Raw genomic sequence first — 21,500 nt, 5'->3', positions numbered from 1 at the left:
CCTTACAATTTTTAATTAAAAAAAAAGAATATATTTGATGAGCCTCAAACCGTGCAAAACCTTCAAGCTTCGCCGCTCAATTTTTCTTCAATAATGGATCTGGAGGAAATTTTTATTACCATATCCATAATTACTCATCTGCCTCCACCGTAAGGCCACCACTAGGTTTAACTCCAACAAATTAACACAAGCGTAAATTCTTCAATCTCCTTATTTTTACATAATCTCAAAAACCACAATTATTTTATAAAAATAATTCTACTATTTACATCATATAAGCTTCTAATTTAATCTTTTTTTCAATTATCTTCATCTAATAGCTCACAAATTTCTCTCTAATTCTCAATAACCAAATACTTGGACAACTAAAGCTTTTGAAATATCTTACAAGCAATTGGAACTCATAAACTCTCTAAAATAAGCTTAGCCAAATAAACAATGTAAAGGGAAAAGATAAATTATAAATATCGTGGAAATGTTTTTACAAGAGAAGAGACGCTGATCTACCAAAAAAGCTCTCACAATAAAAGATAGGCGCAAGAAATAAAAAAAGGTGAATGAATAAATCATCTAAGTTGGAATGGTGAGCGCGAGGCTTTTCCCACAGTCTTCATATTCTGCGAATCTTTGAAGCATACAAAATGGACAAGCGTCTTTCCATTAGGATAAACTGCAAACACACTGGTTCCTATTTTTTTGTTGCAAAGCGAGCACATACTGTCGCCACTAATCTTCACTGAATTCTTCCTTTGGCTATACAGTCCTTCTTTCACCTATTTGCAGAGGAGCATTTACTTTTTGAGTGATAAAATATAGGATTCAATATTTATAGGAAAAGATGGTCAAACAAGTTTAAAATTAATGAATCCATCAAACTAAATGATAGATTAGCTTCGATATTTAGAAAATTAATCAATCCATCCTATCGCTCAAAGTTAAACTAACGTAGAACAACGCATGAAGCATAATTATGACAGATAACTAAAACATTAAAACTAAGTCATAGACCAAGAAAGAAAATAATCAAAGCATAGTTTTGGGGATTTCCTTATCCATCAAAGAAAGTAAATGCAACACATAAAGTTATGTTTATACACTAGTAAATGGCTATAACAGGAATTAAAAATAATAGGATTCCATGGCCGCTAATATGAACATATGACAGATATTTTGGAATTTTTTTTCCCCCCATTTTGGTTAGGGTAAATCAAGGAAAGACGAATTGCACTACCTAGGTTGGGAATGAACAGGTTTACATGATCATATTTTGAAACTTGGCTGGGAAGTGGAATGTTCTAGTTTTCTTACAGACATTTCAAAAGAACATACCTGTAGGTTCTCACTCTCTCTAAGGCTCTTTATGACTGAAAAATTCCTGTATCCTTCGCTGGATTTTCTTAAAAGAGGTCCAAGAAAAGGAAGTAGATTCTGCAGTGAGCCCAAACAGATACATTATGAGAGAGAGAGAGAGATGGCATTCTATATTAAAAATAAGCATGCATCTAATACTTCTTAGCTAACAAGTATTCTGTTTGACAAGGTAGTAACCTTCAGCTTAGTTTCCCTAGGAAGCAGTCTTAAAGCCTGAGCTCCATTTATTCGATCCCATCTTTGGCCCAACAAATCAAGGACCTTATCGAGCATAATGGTACAAGTTCCTTCCTCATTGGCATCATCAGTATCACCATCACTCTTTCCACTGTCAGTACCACTTTGGTTGATGCGTGTCTCCTCAGCACCCTCAATTTCTGCAATCTTTTTTGACAGGCGACCTTTATTTTTAACAGCTCCAGGACCAACCTTGTGGATTGCAGGACTTCGGGTGGATGTCAAGCTAGTAATTCTCTTTTCAAAGTTTTTCGTTGTCCTCTGAGGATTCAGATATATTTGTAGTAGAATAAGGTAAATGTTTCCATAAGATTTCCCTGAGTGTTGAGGTCCAGATTCATATATCCGGTCACAGTAGGATAGCGCCAATTCAGGAACATTAAGCTACAATGGAAGAGAAAGAGGGAGATTAGGACAACTAAATTATGATCAGAAGGAAAAATGGTGGACATTCTGATAATTCTTGCTAGGAAAACAGAAGTCTGCATCAAGTATTCTTTTTACATGCATTACAGATGTATTAGCATCTAACTTCTAAGATCTACAAGGTAATTATTAGTACATTACACAAGAACCAGCTCCAATTTTCACTCTTAAATACTCCAAACCCAAGATGATACTAACCCATGCAGAGTATAACCATTAAAGCTAAAGTAAAAATGATTGGTCATTTGACTAAGCAAATATCCTAAAGTTCATGATTAGAGCAGTTCATCCAGTATATTGTACACGATCCATCTGAACTCCTTAGGATCATTGCCTGATTCTAACGCTAATAAGGATTATTCTGGAAAGATGTCAGAAATATGGGGAAACAAAACACTTATCCTAGCAATACTAGCAAGTTCATGAGAACTAAATATAATAAATCAGGGGCATGATTTCTAGGAAGATGATGACTCAACTAAAGGACTCTTTAATGAAGTACCTTGTGAACGTATATTGAAAGAGCAAGCTCATGTTGGTTCATCTTTCCTAACAAAATTGCCCGCTCTTCATACAAGGCATCTGGTGGAAGACGCTTCAACAAAACCTCAGGGTTGTACCCAGAGATACCCTCCAAAGCAGACAACAGCTTCTTCCTTGTAGGGGAAAAAGTTCTCTCATCCCACTTTTGTTGAGAATTAAGGTCTTTATACCAATCAAGCACTTCTGACAGGTATATTTGCACCTGTCAAGATTCATTTAGGAGCAGAAATACGTTAAACTATTAAAATTTGTACCTAATACACAAAATATCTTTCACTGTTCCAGTAGTTACAAAAGGAGTTTTACCAAATTCCTTCAGTTATGGGCGCCATTAATATTATGACAAAATAAAAAACAAAACTAAACCATGAACGTCTCCTTTCACTCAAGAGACAAGTACTAAATGACTGCATTGATATCCATACCATTTCGTTCTGGAGGTTCCCTGAGACACTGCTCTCGTTCATTGCAAGCATAAGTTCCAAATATGTAGTCTGCATATTTGGAGCATGCTGTTTTAGATAAGAATTCACTAAGTCTGCTGGAATATTTCCAGACAAGAACAGCTCAATAGTTTGTGAGGGGCAGCTTTCTAGGACGAGCATAGAGAATTCCAGGACAAGCATCGGATCCGTGCCACAGAGAGGCTGAAAAAGGAAAAACATACTCAGATATATTAACAGGAAAGGTCACCAATGTCCTTTACGTAGACTAATATACACTCTGATTTCTGCAGCCACAACCATGCATAGCATCTTCCATGCCTGCTTTAGTACAAATCCAAAAGAGAATATTTTACTCCTGTTACTTCTCAGAGAAGCTTCCCTAGCTACATCTCACATGATATTATTACTGACATAACTTGAAATCCATAAATAAGATATAGAGTAAATTAAGATCAACAACTTCAATAGTTCTCAAGAAATGCGATCATTCAATTCTAAGCGAGATAATGTAAACTAAACATCTCAAGATATGTTGTTATTGACATGAGATTGCTATTGACATTACTTGAATTCCATAAATAAGATAAAATTGAGTAAATTATGATCAACTTCAATAGTTCTCAAGAAATGTGATCATTCAATTCCAAGCAAGATAACGTAAACTAAATATCTTAATGCACTTGCGTATTGTTGTCCGGGTATTGGAACATCAACATTGAAAGAATAGAGGAGATCAAGACCTGTGCTTTCAATGGCCTTGCAGAAAATGCCACTACAATAATACGTGAACATGAAACTGAACTTGAAATTATTTTTAAAAAATCAGCATATATATTAAGAAATTGTGTAAGAAGTAGCGACGAGAACGTAGAAAACAGAACTGGAATCGAGAAATAACCTTATTTTATCAATAAATTTTCATAAATAAACTCTAGGCTGTTTTCCCTGAATTTATGCATTCAAGTGTTGAAATATCAAACCATAAATAGCATGTGATGACAATTAAGACTTACTTTAAGATAATCAATAATCATTTCAGGCTTAAACTTCTGGCTGAGCTCAGCTGATGGGTTGTCTGAGTTTGAATCTTCCACCAAGTTGTGCAGAAGCTTTAGTGCTTCATGATGCATGGCATTACATTTATACAGTTCTAGCAGACAGGCATGCTGATTCTTTTCCTGCAAAAACTCCTCACCTATCCTTAAATCACAATAATTAAGACCCCTAAGTAGTTCCAAAGCAGCTGAAGTTTGTCCTGTCAATAGAAGAGCTTGGAGTAATGCCGTGTCCAGTATGGATGCAGTGTCCCTAGCAACTGAACTGATCGATACATTGGCTCGAGCCTATAAGACCCAGAAATAATAGTTAAAATGTCAACCAAATTGAGCCTAAAGGTGTTAATAGATTCAAGGCATGCTTTATGTAGAAACAGTAATAAAGTTGAGCACTAGAGTATGAAATACCCTGCTCACTTCTGTACAGAATTCTATATTGGCAGATCTAGGAAATCCTTACACATCCAGGAATAGGAGAAACGAGAGAAATTGCATGGACTATGAGCCATATGAAATATCTTAATCACATACAGATATACAAGTGAGTATGTGAATTTAAATGAATGAATAAGCAATTAAAATAAACACACTTTACTTGATATAGTTAGTACATAAAAATCGAGAATTTGAAATATAATGGCACAAGTCTTGAAGTTTTGAGATTCTTAATACTTTCAAAACCAATCTCAAAATGAAAACCATTGCATAATAACTGATTATAAAAGCTCTCGAGTCTTACCCACAAATTATTGGTGCACGATATAGACAGTAATAAGAAAAGACATGAGACGTGCTTAAAAGAATGAAATAACTGATGTAAAAGAAACAGCGCTACATAGCTGCTCACTACAACCAAGTGCGAAAATTATGACAAAGAAACGGGCATCTTGATAAGACATTTTGATATTTTTGCCAAGAGAGGCCTATGACATGCCTAACCTGGAATTTGAAAAAAGAAAGAAGCAAAGAAACTCATCGAAGGTAAGTTAAAAAATATATTTTTGTAAATTAGACTACTACATATTGTTTGAGACAGGTTATTTTAGGTTTCTTTAATAGCCAGTCACTGACAGGAATTGATAAACACTTCTGGAGTTAGATTCCACACTATTATGTTTGTTTTCATTTCACAAGCTCGTTCTCAGTTTACTATTTCAAAATAAAACCAAATATAGCTCATATTTCCTAATATAGTTTCCTGCTCATTCTCAGTTTACTGTTTCAAAGCTCATATTTTCGTAATATATTTTCCTGCCAACATATGAGATTTTTCAATATATTTTAGAGCACATACTCCTGGATGACTCCACCTAATACCCAGAACGAGTCAAACACACAGTAGTGTAACTACTGTTGTTGCTGAACCAGCTTCCACAGAGCTAAACATAACGGAATTTCTTTTCTTTGTTTCCAGAGAGGATATTTGAGTTCTATGAATATATCTGCTGCTTTTCATACATATTAAATATTAATATGATGCTGTAGAATGTTCTCGTAATTTTATAATATTGAAATAAAACTCGTGCAATTCTCATGAAGGAAAATGACAAAAGCTAAAGAAGGAACATAGAAAATTTTCTAGTCTATTTGAAAACTCAGGCCAAAACCACATCATCTACCCAGGAAAAATGCATGAAAAATGAATAATGGAACTACAATTCTTCTAATTTAAATTAAATAAACACACCCAACAACTAATGATGGAGTAAGTATAAAAAGATTCAGAATCATGCAGAAACTTAAGTACTATACAATATTGGGACACATTAAGTCCAGTCATGTTTGAGACTTTGAGTTATGACTTGCTAATGTCTATTTTAGGGTATTTCATCCCCCATTTTCACCCCTAACAAGAAGAATACCTTTAACCTTCATCACAAAAATGCATGAGCTGTTAAAATGATATATTTCTTACACACTGCATTAATGATATAACTCCAGCATCTAGAGACAAATATCAATATAAATTAGCAAACTCCTTACCTTGCCCATTTTCCTTGGCCGACTATTACCATAAGAAACGAAATTATGTCCTACGGCATCTGAAACAGCCTCCTCAGTTCCTTCTGCAGCAGCTTTTTCAACAATAACAAATCTCTTCCTCTGCAAGAACTTGATGAGAGCCATCAGAGTATTGTGGCTCATTTTCCTGGATTCGAGATCTGTTCTTTCCTCAGAATCCAGAGCATGAAGAGGAAGTGAAGATTCCAAATCATCTGACAAGCCTGAAGAACCTCTTGATAGAACTGGAGCATCTCCACCAACATCCATATATTGCTCGGGGTCAGGTACAACAGATGATTTGGGAAGAACGATCGACGGATACAAAGAAAGCACATAATTGATTTCCACTTGAGATGCTAAAAAATGTTCCATTGCCTCCTCATAGTTCCCATTCTCAAATAAATAGTGAGCATATCTGAATACATATGATTCAACAAGTTTTAGGCATCTGATATGTCATAAATAGCAGTATATGCAACACATAGCTTGAATTTTCAATTACATAGTGAACTCTTGTTCATTAGCTATCAAAATATAAGATCAAGCAGTCAAGAAGCATCAATCTAATGAAAACCAAACCATGTCACTGAAAATACAAATCTGTCAACTCACATTTTTAACCATGTTGCTTACAATCATGTATTCAAACTAAAATCCATGTAATACAAAAGGCATCTACAATCTTCATTGGAAGATAGAAACTATGCACTTAAAAACTTGTATCCTTTTATTCACTACTGATTAGCTTCTAAACATACATGTATTCACATCAGATGATAATTCCTCCAGTACTAGTGGACCAACTAAACATTATATAATGCAGAGAAATCACATGAACTTTGGCAGCAAACTTAATGCTACAATATTGTGGAGCTAAGTGACATAGTGTGGAAGGAAGGGAAGTTAGAGTCCAAATATAAGGTTGTTAAAGAGTAGGAGCGACATGGGAAGCTTCTACAAGAAGGATCAGGATAGTTAATAAGTTCAGCTCCTCATTAAAATGCAAAACAAAAGTTAGTTAGTTTGACATCCCCATTTCTTCTCATTCCGGCTCTTATTCTATTACACAAAAGTGTAACACTTATAAAATTTGACATTAAAAGCAGTTAAAATCGATCTAGGAAGCGAACATTTGAAGGTCAGATTCATTCTATTTCTTTATGTGATTATCCTCAATTCAATGCTAAACAGATACAAAGCCAGTACAAAGAGCGCCAACAAATTGCTAATCACAAACTATTTCTGTATTAAGACACTTCTGCCCAAAGCAAAGCAAAGGAAAATCAGCATAACAAAGCCACTCTTGAGCTAAGGAAATGTCTCTTCTCCCATCATTCATATTTTCTTGGAAAGACTTGTTACAAAGGTTCTTAAATTCAGCGTGCACCCTTTTGCAGGATGTTAGCTTCACCCTCAGCAGAAAAGGTTATACAAGATATTGTTTGTGTGGCACTACATTATCTCCTACATTTTATATACTTAATAGACTCACAATCATTGTCTTAGATATAGTGAGGAAAGCTAGTGGATACCTTCAATTTCAGTAGAAACAGTTTGTAAGTAAAAAATAAGGAGAGCAGCTGGTTGCTGCATAATCTGTACGGAGCAGGCTCAGGGTCATATAGACAGAACCACGAAATAAGCTGGAATTTTGTAGGTTAAACTCCCAATCATTATTTTTTATTCGCAGCTCAATGGATTATTTATCAAAAACCTAGAGAAGCCATAGCAATGAACTGCAGAATTCAGCATAACAAATCTTCCGCAATTGTTTTGCTGAAGAAGCCAACGAATCAGGGAAACCAAGTTTCAACTATAACATGGATAAATTTAAGAGCTTCAAATAATAAGATTTATCAGGGAACTGGTGCTACTAGAGACAAACTAAGCTTGTTAAATTGAAGCAAAGAGATACAGGTCAAATAACAACAATAGTCATTATTCTCATGTGCTGCTTTAATTGCAAAAAGGTTATGTTTAAATAACTCCACAGATGAGTTGAATTCACAGAATCAATTGCTCTCATCAGATAAGAATTATTGAAATGAAGGAGAGGAACAACCTAAAGAAGCAAATCAGTAAATACACTTTCAATTGTTGGTTGAACCCGGATCCACAGAGTTCTGCTAATGTTGGCTCCACTGTCTTGTCCAAATCATAAGGCTGAATATCCGATACTATGATGATCATGATCTTTAAAAGGGATTACTTGTGTCCTTCAGTAAAACTCATGTACTGTACAGATTGCATACCGGATCCTTTGGTGAAAAAGTGGAAACTCTTGTTCTATGATTTTTTAAGTTGTTACTTGCAACTTGAAAGTTTGTTGTGTTGGGTTCTTTATTGAGAGCGAGTCTAAGAGAGGACTTATGATTTATGAAAGGTGACCGAATAGGTAGTGAATTTATCTATATAATCGGTCATTTACAAGATATATTTATCTTTCTAATTTGTACATCTATAAATGTATTCCAGTACCCGTATCCTAATTTTGGACATTTTAGTTGTTTTCAGATGTTTAAATTTTTTATGTTTAAAAAATTTGAAGTTGGATTCCAAGATATGTACCTGTATTTGACACCTTTATTTGAGTCCAAGCAACATACATCAAAAACTACATGCTATGGTTAAATTTTCAGTATTCAGTTTGTGGATCTACATCTTGGGCATGCTCACCATATCCCAAATATTTATATATCTTCTTTTATGTGTGGATCATAATAAGATAGTGTTACTGTTATGCATTTCCATATTAAATATACAGGTTAACTAAAACTCCCAAGAGATATATCACTTCTGAATACCTACGCAAGCCTTCAAGTGTTCATATAGGAAAACAGTTAGAGGAGCCAGTCACCTTAGATAACCTAGGTTTTGACTTTCCCAAAGGGAGATGTGAAGATATAGCCTTAACATCAAATTGCTGACTTATTTCTAACCCCTTTGCACTTATGTTTTCAATTTAATAATCATCAGCCAAATATAGTAAGGGTAGAAAAAATGCATTGGAACAAGGACCAATGCTTACCTAATATGAATTGACTGCTCCTTTGCAGCTCGGAGGTTTGAATCTTCTGGAGGAAGTAACTTGCACAAAGCCAGTGCTTCCTCAAAGTTGCCTGAAGCTGTTAGTTGTACAATCTGGGTGATACGAAAGAAAGAAGTCATTGACGGAAGTGATTAGATTACTGCCGTTAGCGTAAGCTTTTATGTTAAAAAAAATTAAGTTTTGCACTAATCATTAACTTATAAGACTATGCTTTACATTTTCTACAGTACTCTCCTTGATACTTTATCCCATACCTTGTTATATTTGGAAGAAAAGAAAGATGAATAAGTGAACAGGATATCTAAATTTACTATTTCTTATAAGATCAGGAAATAATCACTATATATTTCTAGTAGCATTCAGATCATGCTCGTGATGCTTTACTTCATATAGTAGCTTTAGATGACACGTCACCTCAGACAACAGCAAATGCAGTAACCATAAATTCACATATGAACTATCAGTCTTCAGATATAAAAAAAAAATGGAACAATTGAGGAGGTTAATAGCCATGAGACATGGGTGGATTTACTCGTATTTAATAGGCCATGGTTTTTTGGAGAGGAAATACCTGTGCCCCAATAGGAACAGGAAAGAAGCCATAAACAGAACTCTCTAATGCAACAACTATAACATGGGTGCTCTGGAGGATCCGACGAACATTGCGGAGAACAACAGTCTGGATCAGTGGATAAGGATCACGAAGGGACCGTATCTACATCCAAAACATTAGGAATTTACGAATGCAAATATTCCAAAAGTCTTTAATCTAATTGATCTATAGAAAAAGGAGAGAAGTATAGTCAGTTTTAGTAAAGATACCTCAACATGTCTTGGTAGGAGACCTACTGCATATGGCTTTTCAACAACAACTGCTGCAGGAGCCTCGGACCAGCAAATCCTGCCTTCCTGGAGAAGTTTTCCATTTTGGTCGACAAACACTCCAATATTATCCTGAAGAAAATTGAAGCAACTGATTTTGTTATATTCTGAAGAAGGATGCAAGAGCATTATTTTGTTAAAAGGTGTGTGAAATAGACGTAAGTTGCCATGCTAAAATGATAGCAATCTAATTGACTGAAAAGTGTAGAAGAATGTATTTAAATTGGGCCGATCTTCCCTTTAAAAGGCCTTATAAGGGGAGAGGGTAGTCCAAACTTATATATCAGAGTCAAGATCTTTACCAAGTTGATGTGGGACAGAAATGGTGTTGAATGTGGGATAGAAAGGGTGGGTTCAACATGCCCCCACATCATGTGTGGGCCGGTGTGACTCATCGACTACTACAAACGTGAACAAACAAATCCACATCGAACTTGGGCATGCTCTGTTACTATATTGGAATTGGGCTCATCTTCCCCTTAAAATGCCTTGTAAAGAGAGAGGGTAGTCCAAATTATTCAGGATCTTTACCAATTCGATTTGGAACAGGTGACTTTAACAAAGTGGTTATTGGTTGGTAGTGAACAAAGGGGACGTTTAAACACAACCATTTAACCTCTAATTATGACAGACACTCTTTTTTTCAAATATGATATAAATAATCTTTAACGTATAATTTCTGAACCACCACCCAGTAACCACTGGGAAATGTTCAGGTTAAAAAAAAAAAAAAAAAAAGATTTAAGCAAAGCCAATGACCAACACTGCAAACAACCACCTCTGTCTATCACTCTATCCTATTCCAACCCTTCTTCCCTCTTTTAGTTTCAAAACCCCCAAATCCTCAATTCTGGTCACATTTAATCAAAACACGCATGCAGACAGACACACCAAAAGAGAGAGAGAGAGAGCAGCAACAGCAGCTTGAGGTGGAGCGGAAGGGAATCAAAATGGCACGTAATCATGCCCACAATCACAGAGAGAATGAAAAGAGAGAGAGAAGGGGACGGAACACCAGTGAGAGCTGGCGAGGAATTTATGGTTTGTGATTGGGTAAGTGTGTCTTGGGGAATTTCTGGGTTTGTAGTTATAAATTCTAAGATATGAAATGAATAGGGTGTTGTATACAGTTAAAGGGTAGTAAAAAAGAAGTTTACAGGTTGCAAATAAGATTACCCTTTATCAAATGCAATATAGAAAGACAGCAAATGTAATATATCAGGTAAGACAGGGATGAAGTAATTTCAGCTCCACTAATTGTAAACATGCAATGGTGGCCATAATCATGACCTCTGTCTTACTCGCAACATATGCTGATCAAATATACTTTTGCTGCCTCCTCTTAGAAGAACTATTATTTCACAATAAAGTCTAAACAACATAATCACAAACTTGTGGAAATGGAAAAACAGGAAGAAAAAATATCACCAACTTATAAAGTTAATCGATTTATGGAATGCCTAATTTTGTCAGTAAATTGATGAGTGTCGAAACTTCTCAGCGCATTTCCAGATTTCCACCATAACTCGACAACAGTTTATGAAGAGGGGGAAAACAAAGATAAGACGAACCAATCATGACCATGGGAATCCTAGTGATGGCCGCAACAAAGTTACCACCACTACAAGAATAGGTGAATATGTCATGACTTCACAAGGTATAACATATAACAGTGCTCTATTTCTACCACTAATAAGCTCCTCTGGTAGACCTTCAACTTTGACTATCAAATAGAGTAACCATTTTAGCATCCCACATAATAAGTTGAATTATCTAGTGTAACAAACATGAATTAATCATCTAAACCACCGACGAAATATAAAATATATTACCTTCCCTAGAAGAAGCTCCCCTGATGGAAGAGACACGACCAAAGGTGGAGCAATCCTTCCTGAGGGGAACACCTCAGACAACGCACCAGTTGTGGAATTCAATATTACATACTCCCTTCGGATCCCCAAACATATATTCTCACCACACCATGACATTGATTTGACCACATCAGGAACACCAAATTCTTTTACCTCTACAAAACCCCGTCCCCCTGCACAAGCAACAAAACTAATGAAATCATAGTTTTTTCCAGAAGAACCGACAATTTGAATACTTGGCAAAAATCCTTCAAATATGTAAACTTGACCTTGGGGAAAACATGATAGATGGAAACAATGATGAAGTTAGTAATGTATTTATTAAGCCATGAAAAAAGATGGGATGGCATAATTCAGTCTAATACTAACATCCAAATCTATAAAGAACACTCCAGAATGCACTAGAAATTATGATTCTGGCAAGGGAAAAAAAAAACATAAATGAAGAGTACAGGGATTCAAATTCAAGAGATCAAATTATACAAAAGCTCAAGTTTTGTTCTGTAGATTACTAGATTTATGTGGTCAGCCTCATGTAAATGTGACAAAACCTCATCCCAGTAAACCATATAGTAAAAGCGACTGTCTTCATATTGGACACAGTAGTTCTTAAAATCCAATAAAGCTTCCATTTTCACCAAATGTAATTGTACTAGCTTCGCCCCCCCACCCCGGTCAACCCATCAGCTAAACCTAATAAAATAGTGAAGATAAGTAACCAGAAAAGAAAAACGGTTAAGGACAAATGTCGTTACAATAACGATTGTTTACCATCATGCCTGAAGATGCAAACCCTCTTCTGCCGTGCAAAGCACAGAAATCCGCGCCTCTCATCCCAGGAGCAGGCGTTGGCGCCCTTGGCTTTGGTGATCACGGCCAGAGTCTCGAAACTGGGCAGCCGATGAAAGGCGATCGACTCCGAGAGCGAGAGGAGGAGCTCCCGCGACTTGAGGACCTCCATCGCCAGCATCGGCTTCCTAGAAAACCCATTGATCGTCCGCTCGAGGACATAGGGCTCCTTCTTCAGCTCAGGGTACTGCAAATAGAAATCGGAGGAGGGCGGCGGAGATCGGGGGTCGCCGGCGGAGGACTCCGGGCAGTAAATGCGGAGAGAGCCGTCGGAGCAGGATAAGAGGAGGTTATGACCGTAGGATTCGACGGCGTCGATTTTGGCGGCGGAGTTATGGAGGAGCTGGAAGGAATCGTAGGCGCTATGCACCATCTTTAAATTGGATTTAGGAGCAAAGAACAGTTTTGCAGGAAAAAGGAGAAAGTTGAAATCGGATGGGAACGACGTCGTTGGCTGTCATTGGTTAGGAGCAGTTAATAGAGACTCAATGTGGAGAGTCCCGCGCTTTTTAACTATCTTGGTTGATCGACTCATTTTGTAATTCGGAATTTTGGATTCTCCTGTTTTTTGTAACAATAATGCTATTTCCGAACAAAAAAAAGGTTAGATACTTTGAAAAATAATTATATTTAAAATTTTTGATTCAAAAAAAAAATTATTTGATTAGTTTTATTACTTCGTCCGTCTCACGAATCTTGACATGTATTCCCTTTTGGATCGTTCCACGAATCTTCACACATTTCCAAATAAGGTAATAATTATTATCTTCTCCCTCCTACTTTATCACTTTTATTACCTTCTATTTCCTACTTTATCACTTTTATACTTTATTACCTACACACTTAAAACACTAATCTACAATTCCTTAATTTTCGAAACCAAATATGTCAAGATTCGTGGGATGAAGGGACTATTTTCTTCACATTATAATTTTTTTGTAATTTTTTTAATAATTTTTTTATTATTTTCGAAGTACAAAAACTACAAAAAAAATATTAAAAAATTACAAAAAAATTGCAATGTAAAGGAAATAATAAAACTAACTAAAATCTTTTTATTTTGAACCAATTTTTTTTAAATATAATTATTTTTCAAAGTATCTAATCTTTTTTTGTCCGAACAAAAATAGGTTAAATATTTGGACAAAATTAAAAAGATTATTAAAAAATTACGAAAAAAAATACAATGTGAAGAAAATAATAAAACTAACTAAAATCTTTTTTATTTTGAACCAAAAATTTTAAAATATAATTATGTTTTAAAGTATCTACCCTCTTTTGTCTGGACAAATTTTGTAGACCCAAAAATAGGTTAAATATTTGGATAAAATTAAAAAGGATTGGGAAATTCAAAAAGTGAGGGTTTCAAATTTAAAAAGGATTAAGAGAAAACAATAAAATTAACTAAAAAAAAATTTAAGTTTGAACCAAAATTTTTAAATCAATCAATTCTTTAAAATATTTAACCTGGATAAATTTTATCGAAATAGCACTATTCTTATAAATATTAATTTATTTATTTCTTTCCATCAATTCATTTTATTTGGAGTAATTATACATTTCTTAATCCATGCCCAAAAGTAACGAGACTAAGGGAGTATTACTTTATAGTAGTTATTTTGTGGCAAAATAATTCGAATGTATGAATAAGGTAGTGTAATTCTTTCTTTTACTTTTCCTCTCATTCTTTTAATTTTTAATTATTTTTTCTATTTTCCCTCATTCTCCCTCCCATTTCGTGTTCTACATTCTTCTTCCCTTTCTCCTATTTCCGGCGCTCCGCCGTCTTCACTCCGCCCCTGCCGCCACCATCCCGGAACACCCACCCTGTTGGGCTCGCCGCCTTGACCCGATTTGGAACCTGTTCCAGATCGGCTGCTCGTCCACAACTTCACAATCGAGATCAGATTTTGAGTATAATCGGAGGAAAAGATGGATATAATATCTCAATTGCAAGAGCAGGTTAACACAGTAGCATCTCTTGCCTTCAACACATTTGGGACGCTTCAAAGGGACGCGCCGCCGGTTCAGCTGTCGCCCAACTACCCGGAGCCTCCTGCTAATCCCCCTGTCGAAGACGCCGCTAATCTCGCCGAACAGCCAAAACTTCTTAGCTCTGAATTGGTCAAAGCAGCCAAGCAGGTTTCTGTTCTCGTCTATTTATATTGCTGCGTTGGTTGGTTGGCTGACTCCCGTAATGGCGTTCTTAACACTTGCGTAGAAAAATGAAACCCTCATTTGGTTGAACTGAGTTTTTATGAGCTTGTATATGTTAGTGGTTTAATTTGATAATTATGTTGAAAATCTAGAGTGTGTGCAGATGAAGTGTTGTCTGTTCAAATATATGATGGGAGGTCTGTTGTGTTTTCTTAATTGGTTTTGGGTTCAATAATTAGTGATCAAATAAGAAGAAAGAGGATTTAGGGTTAGGTTGCACCGTTGCAGCCTGAGAAATTCGCTGCAATTAGAAAGAATCAATATATAAACGGGTTTAGCTGGTTAAATTTTGGGAAATTGGGAAATATGGGGATAAATTTATTTAAAAAGGAGGCGATAAACATTGCGAAATAAGCTACACTGACTAACTAAGTTACATATACAAATTCATACCAATGTGTTGAATCTTTTGGTTTAACTCTCTTAGTCTCATCCAAAAAATCAAATCAATCGCACATTCCACTTCTAATGCTTCTGAAAATCTTTTTGCCCCTTCCGTTTAAAGCCTGCTTATGGTTTTTATTGGATTCTCGTTTCACAGTTTGATGCTTTGGTTGCTGCACTTCCATTAGCTGAGGGCGGTGAAGAAGCTCAGCTACAAAGAATCGTAGAACTCCAGGTATGAATTATTTAACTGTTGAATGCGCTTCCAAAATGATTTACGGTCTTCTCTCTTCTTTTCTTCCTGTGGCTAAAAAGAATCGAGCAAATTACTACCAAGATAGCGTAACTGTGTTGCTTTCGCCCTGAATGTCCAACCATCCACTGTGATGCTATTAAATTGCTTCTCACTATGTGGACGAGGAATAACTTGATATATGTTCATGTAGATAATAACTCATTACTGATGTACGAGAATCAAGCCTTACTAATTAAAAGAATCACTTACAGGCTGAAAATGATGTCATCGGGCAGGAACTTCAAAAACAACTGGAAGCTGCTGGTAAGATCTTTACCTTTTTCCTGCTGATGTCAAGATTTAAGTTTCAATGTTAACCTGCTGTTTCTCAAGACATAAACGGGGAAAGTGTCTTCATCCTTTTTTTCCATTGCGTCAACAAGAACATGATAGGCAGACATAAATTACAGTTAGTCTAGTTTATTTCTCAAGACATAAACGGGGAAAGTGTCTTCATCCTGCTTTACCTGCATACGCATTCTTTCTATTGATGGATTAGTTTATTTCTTCAAACTGGATGCCGAATCTGAAATAAAGAATGCAAATGATGTGGCAGAAAAGGAGCTCAGGCAAGTCCAGGAGTTGTTTGGCCAAGCAGCGGATAACTGCTTGAACTTAAAGAAGCCTGACTGATGTGAAGGGTAGTGGTATTCTGTTGAGGATAATCGCCCATGGAGTTTTTACTTCTCAGCACCTGGCTGCCAATGTAAAAGTTTATTTCTTCATATTTTTATCTTTAAAAGCTTGTCTTCTGCTTTAGGAATAGGGTGTTTTTTCTTCTTTTTCATGCGCCGTGTATCAATTCGAACTCTGATAAAAAAATTTGGGTACTTATAAAATAAAATTGTTACCTCGTTTCTGTTTACTTAATTAGGGCCTTGTTTGTAAATACTTTCAGCAAGTGTAACGATTTTATTTTTTTATATGCTAGTCAAAAGAGTCGAGCTCAATACTTTAATGGAGGCAAAATTTAAAACAAAACGACATTGTTGAGAGCAATCATCTATATATGGTCTAACCAAAGACGGTAGTGCCTAATCAGATCAGACAGACAAATGAAAATGCAGGCACAAAATAGATTAAGGAAGAAGTATTTTCGATCCCGTTACATAAGAGAGAAACAAGTTACAAGAAAAACAGAGCCAAATCTAGTTCAACTACTCATCCAGTTGAAAACACTATCTTAGCCAAAAGGAGTTTTGAACATATTTGGTAACTGCTACAAGCACACTAAACCAACAGCCAGCCAATCTTTGATAATCTCCACAGCTGCTGTGCATGATCACTACGGACAAGAATCTTAATCAATACAAGATGTAAAGTGAGAAAAAAACACATGATTACATAATGCGAGCCCAGACTTTCTAAGTACGATTTCTCAGCAAAGTGAGTATGGATTTTTCACTCGGCATCAAAAGTAAGAAAATTGAAATAAATTACTCTGGGTCCACAAAGAGCTTACTTAAAAATCTTATCATAGTTTAATTGCTAACATCATACAAAACAGAGCCATAGATCTGGAAAGCACTTGTGAAAAGGACCACTTGAAATTTTTTAAATATATGCAATGTACTATACACAATAAAGGAAATGTAAACTGTTACATAAAAAATCTATCATAGACCCACCAAAAATTAGATGAAAGTAGAAACTGAGAAAGGTAACTAAAATGATGGAAAAAGCATCATGTACGTTACCAAATAATGTATATACTTAATATTTTTATGCACCTGTGTTGCATCATAATATTTTCACATATGCACCTGCGGTTGTTGCATAATCTGCTGTTGCTGTTGCGGTGGGGGTGGGTAGTTCCCATATCCAGGATATCCTGCATAGTACAAATTTGGATCCTGCGCTGCTGGAGCATACCCATAGGTTTCATACCCAGGGGCATATCCATAATATCCACTGCTACTCCATTGGTTCGGGTCAACCTGAGGATGGAAGTTGAGATTGATGAGCGTCCTACCAGTAGAAAGGTAACATAGGATACCAAATGAGAATACCAGGTGAATTAACCTGTTTGTTTGAAGGGCTACGGCCCCATGACAGACGAATACTCTGTCCTCCCAACGGGGTTCCATTTAGCATCCGAAGTGCATCTTCAGCACAGCTTCTGAGATTATGCATAGAACATGAGAAGACTGGAACCCCTGAATTCTTGACAAGTAACCAAGAGAAGAAACAACTGGCAGACTTCTCATTTTCATTTACCTTTCAGCAAATTGGACAAAACCACATCGTTTGCCTACAGGTATCTTTACATGGAGCAACTGCCCATATTGTCCAAACACCTGCCTTAAAAGCTCATCGTTGACATTTGAGTCCAAATTCCCAACAAAGATCTGCATGGACAGGAAATACAAAAACCTAAATAAAACTTAGCTTTTTTGCAGATAAAGAAAATAACGGAAATCAATCTTCTCCAAATATACTAACAGTTGTGTTAGTTGGATCATCCTCACTTGGAGTTCCTTGTGAAGTCTGGTACGAGGCTGCAATTTCAACACAGTCAGTTAAGGAAAGGGGAAAATAGTGTCAGAGAAGGGAGTCGAGCAAAAGTAATGTCTTCTTTTGATTAGCATTCTATCAACTAGTAGATATGTAAAAGTACATCCAGTGAGAGGGTAACTCCAGTCTACTGTATCACAAAATCAAATAGCAAAGCAAAGTCTACAGTTACCCCAATTCTGAGTGGAAATCATGTTTGAAGGAAGCATTTGGTTTATATTACTTATTTTAAGCTTGTTTGCTCTTTTTAGTGGAACTGCCAAAAAAAAAAAAATAGAGCCAAAATAATAAGCATGATAGGATTGAAGATGGGTTCAATAGAAATAACAAACAGGACAAGAACTTTGAGCAGCTCTCTTAGAGGAGGTGATAGTGACAATGACAAATAAGATTGTGAAAAGAATCAAGCAACGTGTATTACACTAACTCAATTTCAGGCAAACAGGACAGACATGGAGAGATAAATTAATACAGGGCAGAACAGTATGGGGGAGCTTTGCAGAAAATATGGAGACATTGCCCCAGATGGAGAATGAGAGGAAGGATGGGCAAAAATAATGAATTTGCTGGTCCTTGAGTCTACACATTCACTTCTGCATGTTACAGCCCAACTCCACATAACTATAAGCACCATGATAAAATAATCAATCATCAATGTAGATTGTCTCGTAAGAGCGTCAAAGCAAGCACATCCAACCTCGAAGTTGGAGCGTTATCTTTATATCCCCAACAAGAAATAGACATTTTTATGTTATTTCATGAGAAATAAAAAAACCTTTAGCCTATATCTGGGATTTGTACAGCAATAAAGAAACATCATTTGCTGAAGAATGGGACTGATAAAGATAATATAAACTTTGTAAGCTTTCCTCCTAATGGTGTCAGACTTGGACCCTAAAAAGACTAGAAATTGTAAAACAAAAGTAACTGAACCAAGCGAGAAGAAAACTAAGGCAATTGCATAAAGTATTCATTGCTGCACAAACCATTGAAATCTGCGTACTGTAAGCAGTTTCACTGACCTTAGATCATCGCCCACTCCCCATGGTGAGCCTTTTCTAACAGGAGTAGACACAGTTATAAGTGCTTGGAGAATAACAGGACCAGAACAAAAAGAAAGAAAATCTAATAATAATCTAATGGCACAAAGGAAAGTGGTGCATGGAGATAGAGAGTAATTAGTGTGGCTGTAATTAAAATTGTATATTAAAAGAAGGCTCGAATAAAAAAGTAATTTGACTGGGAGCTTAGAAAGTAAAAGGACTGCTGGAGGAAAGAAATTGAAATTTGTAGCAAAATTAATGCCTGAAGGAATCAAAAAGTAAGAAACATAAAATAAAACTGACCTACACAAAACCAGGCACTAAAAGGGTTATCATTTCAGCTGATATTGGCTCCAGGCCCCTATATGATAGAGCCTCCTGACACCCTGCTTTGAGACAACCGGAGTTTTTTATGAGATTATGCAAGTTTTAATACTTCAGAACCTAAAACTTTTAAATACTGGAAGGAAATGACGTCTGTGATCCCTGCTTATCTTCAAGAAATCAAAGAAAGCAACTTAATAGCATTGCTCAACAAAGAGACATCTATACTCCAAATATTCCGAAACAAAACAGCCACCAATGCATGGGAACTGCCAACTTAAAAACAAACAATCATAGCACAAGATTGAAAGATAACAGCACAATTGGGTGCAATTCAGTTTGATGATCTAGAGCCAACAAAAGCTTGAAGAATTATGGATACCTTTTGTCTGACTGCCAACTTTTTGTTTGTTAGCAGCTGGGCCAATTCGCATGGGCCTAGTGGAACAAAACCTTCCATTCATCTCAGTCATGGCACGCATCTGTTCACTTTCATCACCAAACCTAACAAATCCATAGCCCTTTGTGCGAGCTGTGACTCTATCTGTAACAACCTTTGCCCCTTTAACTGAAGGATAATTTGCTCTAAAAGTTTCTTGAAGCATGTAATCAGTGACATCAGCTGCCAAATCTCCAACAAAAACTGTGTATTCGGGAGCATCATCACGTTTTTCACCAGCACCCATGGATGCCCAGTTCAATCTGAAGGTCTGCTCAACATTTGGCATTAGATTGCCATTATGCGTTTGCAGGTTCCTTTCTGCAGCAGCATGACTAGCAAATTCAATGAAGCCATAACCTTCTGATTGGCCAGTTTGCTTGTTGCGGATAACTTTAGCAGAGACCACCTAGAAAAATAAAGACATTCAATGATTTCTTAAGGAATGTTGAAGCATGCAACTCAAAAAAAATACTTTTGTAAGGCAATGCTTCCTATACGGAGTATGATTTTGCACGTTAATCATCAAAGTCCAAAATTACATACTCCAGAGGTAAGTAAAACCTGAAAAATCTAACATTTATACTATACCGACACAAAACAGAAGGGAAAATGTACAAGTACACAGAGTAAACCCGCAGAATGAAAACATAAAAATAAAGAAAGAATTCAACGACCCAAAGATAATAAAATGTTTTGCCTCTTCACACAATAAAAATGATACCTTCAATTCAGCCAGGAGCGGTAAAAAAGACAATAATTTGAAAGGAGAAAAAAAATCGAATCTTTACCTCCCCGGCGGTGGCAAAGCAGCTATACAGATACTGCTCGTCCATCCAGTATTGCAGATCTCCGATCCACAGACTTCGAATTCCATCATCCACAATGGCCTGAGGCTGAGCCGTCGGCCCAGCGGCGTACTGCTGCGGCTGTTGCGGCGGAACAGCAGCCGTCTGAGCCTGAGGCTGCTGATAGTAGTACCCCGCGGCAGGAGGTTGCTGCGGCGGAGGAACCTGGTACTGCGGTATCCACTGCTGAGATGGCTGTTGCGGTGGTTGTTGCTGGTATTGCGGCGGCGGGGCCATGGGAGGGGGGACCATGGAGTTAGCCGGCTGCATCATCGTCGTAGCCCTAGATTAGATCGCGGGGGAGATGAGCGATGAGAGAGGAACCCTAATTAGGGTAATTTGGAAATTTGGAGGATGATGGGAGAGGGAGAGAAAAGAGAAGACAAAGGCAGGAGGCGATATAGAGATTTTAAAGGTGCGGTGGACGAAAAATAAGTTTTTTTTAAAAAAGAAAAATTAGTTATAATTATTGATTATTGATTATTGATTTAGTTTCAATAGTAAAATATCAGTTTTGCCCCTTCACCTTATCGATTATACTAGTCTATACATCGCATACAATCACGAATGAAATGTCAATCATACCCCTGATGCACTCTACGATGACATTTACACACCTGCACCATTTGTGAATACAGTTTGATTTTCTCCTATCCAAACTCTTTTTATATTTACTAAAACATCGACCGTGCTCGGCACTAGG

The 21,500-nt window shown here is 36.5% G+C and overlaps 3 protein-coding genes across 4 annotated transcripts; 1 reads left to right on the top strand and 2 right to left on the bottom strand.

Moving 5' to 3' along the window:
• Positions 1-441: 441 nt before the first annotated feature.
• Positions 442-13,261, bottom strand: LOC130985741 (vacuolar sorting protein 39). The gene is made up of 12 exons (XM_057908847.1): positions 12,656-13,261; positions 11,846-12,057; positions 9,954-10,085; positions 9,703-9,846; positions 9,111-9,223; positions 6,062-6,497; positions 4,037-4,366; positions 3,003-3,224; positions 2,537-2,779; positions 1,549-1,992; positions 1,330-1,428; positions 442-773 (listed from the first exon to the last, which is right to left on the bottom strand). Exons 1-12 carry the CDS (start codon positions 13,104-13,106, stop codon positions 567-569), a joined length of 3,033 nt encoding a protein of 1,010 aa, XP_057764830.1. The 5' UTR covers positions 13,107-13,261; the 3' UTR covers positions 442-566.
• Positions 13,262-14,374: 1,113 nt separating this feature from the next.
• Positions 14,375-16,494, top strand: LOC130985775 (mediator of RNA polymerase II transcription subunit 21). The gene is made up of 4 exons (XM_057908897.1): positions 14,375-14,875; positions 15,492-15,569; positions 15,842-15,893; positions 16,186-16,494. Exons 1-4 carry the CDS (start codon positions 14,666-14,668, stop codon positions 16,260-16,262), a joined length of 417 nt encoding a protein of 138 aa, XP_057764880.1. The 5' UTR covers positions 14,375-14,665; the 3' UTR covers positions 16,263-16,494.
• A 191-nt stretch (positions 16,495-16,685) lies between these two features.
• Positions 16,686-21,224, bottom strand: LOC130985752 (polyadenylate-binding protein RBP45). Of its 2 annotated transcripts, XM_057908863.1 has the most exons (7): positions 20,741-21,224; positions 19,893-20,358; positions 18,072-18,127; positions 17,847-17,977; positions 17,652-17,748; positions 17,393-17,566; positions 16,686-16,914 (listed from the first exon to the last, which is right to left on the bottom strand). In XM_057908863.1, the coding sequence occupies exons 1-7, from the start codon at positions 21,068-21,070 to the stop codon at positions 16,912-16,914; spliced, it is 1,257 nt and encodes a 418-aa protein (XP_057764846.1). In that variant the 5' UTR covers positions 21,071-21,224; the 3' UTR covers positions 16,686-16,911. The 2 variants fall into 2 exon arrangements, with proteins under 2 accessions (XP_057764846.1, XP_057764845.1); XM_057908862.1 differs by having other exon boundaries at positions 16,686-17,566; positions 20,741-21,203.
• Positions 21,225-21,500: the final 276 nt, after the last annotated feature.

Source organism: Salvia miltiorrhiza, chromosome 5 (assembly GCF_028751815.1).
Source record: "Salvia miltiorrhiza cultivar Shanhuang (shh) chromosome 5, IMPLAD_Smil_shh, whole genome shotgun sequence".
Taxonomy (NCBI): Eukaryota; Viridiplantae; Streptophyta; class Magnoliopsida; order Lamiales; family Lamiaceae; genus Salvia; species Salvia miltiorrhiza.
Note: the sequence above shows the minus strand (reverse complement) of the source record. Positions and strands in the feature narration are given on the sequence as shown.

Bases quoted from the DNA above. Each gene is read 5' to 3' on its own strand.
- LOC130985741 (XM_057908847.1), bottom strand. From the start codon at position 13,106: ATGGTGCATAGCGCCTACGATTCCTTCCAGCTCCTCCATAACTCCGCC. The intron at 4,367-6,061 runs GTAAGGAGTTTG...TGGGTCTTATAG, and splicing joins GGCCAAGGAAAATGGGCAAG to GCTCGAGCCAATGTATCGAT. The intron at 3,225-4,036 runs GTAAGTCTTAAT...TTCCTTTTTCAG, and splicing joins TGATTATTGATTATCTTAAA to CCTCTCTGTGGCACGGATCC.
- LOC130985775 (XM_057908897.1), top strand. From the start codon at position 14,666: ATGGATATAATATCTCAATTGCAAGAGCAGGTTAACACAGTAGCATCT. The intron at 14,876-15,491 runs GTTTCTGTTCTC...CTCGTTTCACAG, and splicing joins TGGTCAAAGCAGCCAAGCAG to TTTGATGCTTTGGTTGCTGC. The intron at 15,894-16,185 runs GTAAGATCTTTA...ATGATGTGGCAG, and splicing joins AAAACAACTGGAAGCTGCTG to AAAAGGAGCTCAGGCAAGTC.
- LOC130985752 (XM_057908862.1), bottom strand. From the start codon at position 21,070: ATGATGCAGCCGGCTAACTCCATGGTCCCCCCTCCCATGGCCCCGCCG. The intron at 20,359-20,740 runs GTAAAGATTCGA...TTATTTTTCTAG, and splicing joins GCTTTGCCACCGCCGGGGAG to GTGGTCTCTGCTAAAGTTAT. The intron at 17,567-17,651 runs GTTAATTCACCT...TTCCATCCTCAG, and splicing joins GTAGCCCTTCAAACAAACAG to GTTGACCCGAACCAATGGAG.